The sequence below is a fragment of the Chrysochloris asiatica genome, unplaced genomic scaffold (assembly GCF_000296735.1).
Source record: "Chrysochloris asiatica unplaced genomic scaffold, ChrAsi1.0 scaffold00044, whole genome shotgun sequence".
In the NCBI taxonomy this organism is placed as follows: domain Eukaryota; kingdom Metazoa; phylum Chordata; class Mammalia; order Afrosoricida; family Chrysochloridae; genus Chrysochloris; species Chrysochloris asiatica.
In genome coordinates, this window is record NW_006408562.1 from 6,787,970 (window position 1) to 6,794,777 (window position 6,808).

At 41.7% G+C, this 6,808-nt stretch overlaps 1 protein-coding gene across 1 annotated transcript in view; it reads left to right on the forward strand.

Moving 5' to 3' along the window:
- The window catches only part of LANCL2 (LanC lantibiotic synthetase component C-like 2 (bacterial)), an 88,096-nt gene that overhangs the window by 70,811 nt on the left and 10,477 nt on the right, over nucleotides 1–6,808 (forward strand). The window contains exon 6 of the mRNA XM_006861916.1: nucleotides 2,170–2,352. Within this exon, the coding sequence (XP_006861978.1) occupies nucleotides 2,170–2,352 (183 nt within the window). The remainder of the gene's footprint in view (nucleotides 1–2,169; nucleotides 2,353–6,808) is intronic.

Consider the following 6,808-nt stretch of genomic DNA (forward strand, 5'->3'; position numbering starts at 1 on the left):
TTCTTCTTCTGGTTGAGCTCTGATCATCCAGTCATTGAAGCCAGGTCAAGTGGGTATTGTCTGCAAGTGTGGGTGTTCTTGTGCATATGCCCTCTCATCTTATCAGCTGGACGCTTCACTCTCCACTCTAGTCCTCTGTGGCCATGTCACTGACTCTTCTTGATGGTAGTGTTCCCCCCTCCTGCTTCTGAGATGGCTCATTTTAAACCCATGCTAGAGTTTCAAGTTTTTATAATGACAGTGAACGTTACTGTCATCCACAGCTGACTCCTGCCATGCTGTGAGGAGCTCCTCTACCTTCTCTTACCCAGTCCCAGCGGGGAAGAAACATTGTTTGATGGGAGTTACAAAGTGTGACGAGAAGAAACAATAGGTCATTCACCACAACCCAGTATCATAGTGCAGACTCTCTTTAGCTTTAATAAAACAATAAGACTTTTAGAATAATACTTTATTTCACAATTATAAGTGTGATTTATATCACCTCTGGATATTTGCACTAGGACCAAATAGAAGTAAACCTGACTAGATATTAATTGTTAACCTTGACTTGACTTATGATGAAGTAAGTTACTTGGTAGATCTTCTTACCCATAGTTTTTGTAATTTCCACCAACCAACTTTATTTTTCCTAATAGATTTGGGTAAGAAAACATAGAGGAAGATGCTGAAAGGATTACTGTAGAATTCATTTGTGAGTGATTGTTACCAGGGTTCATTGGGATTGTAAACCCTTGGACCTGACATGGGTCTAGAATGAGCCAGCTCAGAAGCAGGAGCAGGGGCTCTCACTACCGTCAAGGCAGCAGAGCCAGGAGTAGTGTGTGTGTCCCTGGACCCTGAGAATTCTGCACATTGACCTCCCTGACCTAGGGAGGGGAAGCTGTCACACCAGAGGGACGGCATAGGAGTGGCAGAGGGAGGGGTAACAGCAGAACCTAGTACCAGAGCACAAGACAGAGCAGTGAGCTTCCCAGCCCGTGGAGCGAGAAAAACAGTGATTTGGGGCAGGAGACTTACAGTGGAGTGGAGTGCCCTTTTAGCATTTATTGGCAGTAGTCATAAAGCTTTGTAACATTGTCTGAGCCGGGCAGAACCAAGCCTGCCTCCGGACATTGCTGGGAAGAGACCAAAGAACTGTGTTTTGAGCATTTCTGATCCTGCTAACTTCCCTAATAAACTCCATTATCATCAGTATGGCCTATGGGTTCTGTGTGGCTATTGCAGTGAATTACTGAATGCAGTAGACAGGGAAGTCTGGGGTCTAACCTTAGCCTACACTAGGAATTGACCTGGGGCCCATACATTTGAGTCCTCCCCCCCCACCCCAAGAAAGGAGATAAAAGGAGAAATCAGCTGCTGCCTTCAGGCCTTGTTTTCCATTACCAATAATGAAGATGTGGTAAACTTAAAATTGTGTGTCATCTAAGGCATTTAATGCACTGCACCTTTTCTATTGTTGCTGCTAAATGGCGTCATGGAATCTGCACAGTAACGTGAGAGTCTCTAAATGTTGTTTATGCCCTTTTAAAAAATAATGCTTTCAAATTAGTAAATATTGTACAAGTGTTATTTTAGTCTTCACCTATAATAAAGCTTTAGCTAACATAAATTTTATTATAAATTACAGTAGTTTACTAAGTGTCATCCATAATAATAGCTATTATTATTGAGTGAAACATTAATTTTTTTTCCTCGTTCCTCACAGCCACATTAGGAGTTAAGTTCTGTGATTATCCCCATCTTAGAGTTAAGGTCATGGATATTAAATAATTTGCCTGAGATAACAAAGTAGTTAAGTAGATGTAGGTAAGATGTGGTTCTTCTGGAGAAAAAGTCCCATTGGGAGGAAATTGAGGATTAGCAAACCAGAATTCTTTTAAGTCATAAATACACTTAGATTCACCATTAGTCTCCTTCGTTTGATGCTGTTGAATCATCAAAGCAAAGATAGATTATATTGAATATATTGTAACTCTGGTATACAACGATTTTTTTAAAGACTTAAAAAAGGGTCTATCTTAGTCTTAATTAATAATTAAATGAATACTAATTTTGATGCTCAGTATTCTGGGTAATTGAGGCTTTACTAGCTACACTAGGGTGATCTTTAAGAAAAAAAAAAGTAAAAAATAAATTGAAGTGTTTTCTTTTGTTCCTTCACTAAAGCCAGCGGCAAAAGTGGACCAAGAAACTTTGACTGAAATGGTGAAACCTAGCATTGATTATGTGCGCCACAAAAAATTCCGATCGGGGAATTACCCGTCGTCGCTGAGCAACGAGGCCGATCGCCTGGTCCATTGGTGCCATGGCGCCCCTGGCGTCATCCACATGCTTCTGCAGGCGTCAAAGGTCAGTAGCTCCGCCCCACTAACGTGCAGCTCACGTGCACAGCTCGGCTCTTGCAGCTCCGGTTCTGGTTTGATTTTGGTAAGCACATTGGAAGCTACAGACTTTTCAAATTAATATTTTTACAGACTAAGTAGAAAGTGTCTTTGTTTCCTCATTCATTAGCCTCAGTTAGCGCTGCAAATGTGCACGCATACCTGTGTTTTAACAGAGCTTCTATTCCTGTTTTAAACCCTGAGTGACAGTATGGCCATGCTCTAAAGAACATGACTATTGCATAAGGTGGTTGACAGTATCATATATTACGAATACTGTTTTGTTTGATGTCACATCCTTTCTTATTTGCTTGAATAAGCAGTTATTGATGGATTATTATTCATTATAATTTACGTTACAATTTGAGTTCATAATTGTTACAGAGTATTTCATGATAGGTTGGGTGCTTAAAATTTCACACAAATAAGGCATTTCAGGAAACTAGGCAGTACCTTTCACTGTTTAAATCTAATGAGCGTTAGATATATTTGGACAAATAATACTATCTACTTCTTAAAGAGATTAAGATTTATTGTTTAAATTGTAAGCAAAGAATACTTGGTTTGCAGTCCTGTATTTCATCTAGTGCTTCTTTATTGATGATGTTAAGTGTGGGCGCTCATAGCCTAGAAAACATGCACCTGTACGCACAACAGTTGTTCTGTTTAACGGTGTGTTTTATAAAGGTATCTTGTTTGGGAAAACTAGATGGAATTAACAGAGCAGAATTCATTTTCTACCTGAAAATAGCAAAACAATTGATGCCTGAATCCATTTTATTTTCCCTTGACTAACTATAATAAAATTATTCAGAAAAGTTCTGAGATTTAGGCTTCCTACAACAGCAGTGGAGTCTTGGTGTGGCGCTATAGGATAAGCTAACTAAAAGGTTGGCAGTTCAAACCCAGCAGCCACTCGTCGGAAACCCTATGCAGTGTAGCTTTGTGCTGTAACTGACTTGACAGCAGGTAACAACAAACAACATTACAGTGGTACAGAAATTCAAAGAATATAGATGTCATAAAGACGTGTGAAAAACCTCAGAGAGGTATGGTCATTTGGTGAGAACAGAGCCCCATGGAATGCAGTCTGGGGATTAAGAACGTAATGACTTATCCTCCTAACAGATCCCAGCTTTTAAGCTAAAACAATTCTGTTCAGATCACCATCTCCCCTGTTTAGTGCTTTAGGGTAGTTGTAATTTCAGGTAGAGATGAGTTCCTAACAGAATAAACATTCAGCAATAATGTCTGAGCATAAAACTGACTGAACAAGCAGGGACCTTTGATACTTAATCTGTTTGTCACTTGTTTTCCCTTTCACTTCACAGTGGACCAGCTGGAGCAGCTGGGTACTGGGTACTACAGCTGGTTCACAATCTTTGCCACCGGAAGTCTTTCCTGCCATACTTCTAAACGGAGTTGTGAGCAGTGAGCAGGAAATCAATGTCCAGGGCGCCTGCTGGGAGCTCCTGATTTTGGGCAGTGCCATCTCCATTAGCCCTGCTGCCCACAGGGCCATGGACCAGGAAGACACCCCCAACCCGGCTGCTCCTTGCAGTGTAGTTTCTTCTCAGAACCCCATTTAAATACCTTTTCCTACCCTGCTGTTTCTAAGACAGTCTAGGAAATTCAGCGCCCAAGATGTTGTCACATCCTTGCCACTTGCAGACGTGGTTGAGAATCTTAATACTGAGGACAGCATTCAGCTTTTGTTTGCAGTAACTCCATGGGTAGTTAGCATCCTTTCCTGATTATTTGACTGTAGCCCATTGTCAGTGAGCTGATTCCAACTAAGGGTGACACTCCTGGTGCAGTGGCAGTATTGTGACCAGTGAGCTTTATCTGATCATTGCTCATTGAAAACTTTGTCTCAGAGGCCTCTGATGTGGCAATGTAGAATAAGCACGGGACTGCTAACTGCAACACACCAGGCACTTCTCAGAAACGCTATATAGGGTCTCTATGAGTTGGAACCAACTTGATGGTACTTAACAACAAAACAGCAGCAGTGGTGACCCCCACCCTGTGTCAGAGTAGAACCACACTCTATATGGTTCTCAGAGGCCTGGTTACCACCTTACGTAGGTAAGTAGATTGGTTGGGTGAATTTGAATGGACATTGTTGGGTGAATTTGAACTAACCACCTTTTCATTAGTAGCTAAGCTCAAATCTGTTTGCACCAGTCCTGAACCCAAAATACCAAAGCAGTTGCCATCAAGTCGCTTCCAACTCATGGAGAAGCCAAGGACTCCAGAGTAGAACGGAGCTCCACAGGATTTTCAATAGCTGTGGGTTTCCAGAAGTCCATATCCAGGTGTTTCAGTGGATAGCTGATTGTACCCACCCCATTGTGTTGAGAAGACTTTCATTTCCTCTGGATGGTTTTAGTACTGTTATCAAAAGTCAACTGACTATAAGCGGTGGTCTGTTTCCAGGGTCTCTGTGCTGTAACTTGAGCCGGTTTATCCTTATGACAGCACCGTTATGTTTTGATTATTTTAGCTCTGTTATAAATTTCTAAAGTCAAGTGTTTTTAGTCTTCCAACTTTTTTCTTCAAGATCTCACTGGGTACTCTAGGTCGTCTGCATTCCCATATAAGTTTAGAGCCAACTTGTCAGCTTCTACAAAAGGACTAGGAGTAGGATTGCGTTCAATGTATAGGTCAGTTCGGATAAAACTAGCATCATATTACAGTCCTGGTGTGGCGCTGTGGGATAAGCACTGCACTGCAAGCTCAGTCAAACTCACCAGCCGTTCCTTGGACACACTGTACAGGGTCGCCATGAGTTGGAACCAACTTGACAACACTTAGCAACAACAGCAAAGCATCATATTAATTTTTGTTCATTTTGAGTCTTCTTACTCACAAAGATCCATGTATTTACATCTTCTTTAATTTTTGTCAGCTGGATTGCAAACGATTTATACTTGAGTGCTATCCTAAATGTTGCCAGTTTAAACCCACCCAGCAGTGCTTCCGAAGATGGGCTTGGCGAGCTGCTTCTAAGAAGATGACAGCCAAGCAAACCCTGTGCTTCCATTCTCCTCTGTAGCACATGGAGCTCCATGAGTCAGCTGCCTCCCCAGCACCTAACGTGTGTGCTCCTTTTTAATGTACAGCTCTTACGTAGCTCTGTTTCCATTCAGCCTTGCTATTGTTGTTAGGTGCTGCCACATCAAGTGTCAACGCATAGCTACCCAGTGCACAACAGAACGGACCATTGTCTGGTCCTGCACCAACCCCACAGTTGTATCTTTGAGCCCAGTTGAGCCCATTGCTGCTTCCACTGTGTCAGGCCATCTCCTTGGGGATGGACTTCCTCTCTTTCTGTGACCTGCTACCTTTCCAAGCATGATGTCCTTCTCCAGGAACTGCTCCCTCCTGACATGTCCAAAGTAAGAGACAAACGTCTCACCATCACGTCTAAGACGCATTCTGGCTGTGTTCTCCCAACACAGATTTGTGTATTCTTTTAGCAGTTCGTGATACTTTTAGTATCCTTCTCCAAGACCATGAATGAAATGCATCAGGACTGTGGTCCTGCTTGTTCATTGTCCAGTTTTCACATACATATGAGGTGATTAAAATGCTATAGCTTTATTTCTAGGTATTTTAAAATTTAATTTTCTAGTTGCTCATTGCTGTTATGTGGAAATTCAACTGATTTTTATATCCTGAGACTTTCTAAATTCACATAGTAGTTCTAATAGCTCTTTGCAGATTCCTTAGGATTTTCTGTGTACACAAATTATATCTGTGAATAAGGACAGTTTCACTTCTTCCTTTCTAACTTCTGTCTTGTATTATCTTGCTCCTTTAGCCAGGGTCTCTGGGACTGTGTTGAGTAGAAATAGTAAGAGTGGACAGATTTGACTCAGTCATATTCACAAGGAAAAGCATTAACTACTTCACCACCGAATATAGTTTTACATTTTTTCTTAGATGCCCATTGAAGATTCAGGATGTTTCCTACTATTCTTGTTTATTTGGAATAGATGTTGAATTTTTTTTTTCTTAAATGTTTTATTGTGAATTATGTGATAGTTTGCATGGGAGAACATTAGTTTTACATTCATTCTGTCGTATACCGTCTCATTGCCATGGTTACAATCCCCTCCATGCAATCCTTCCCCGGTACTCCCCAGGTCTTCAACACACAGTTGCGCTCCCTCTCTGGTTCTAGAGTCTCCAGCTGCTCCATCGCTCCACATCATCATCTCTGGCTCCATTTCAGACATCACTGCTTCTCTGGGTAGGGTCCTGCTTTCCGCTCCTCTCCCCTGATGGTCCTAGGGACCTCCGCTCCTAGACTGAAAAGTCAATCACTCCCCTCCTTGTTATAAAACATCTACCTTTACATTTGCTACCCTCACAATCAGTCCTGATAACAATTATTCACTATTGTATCACAAGAGACC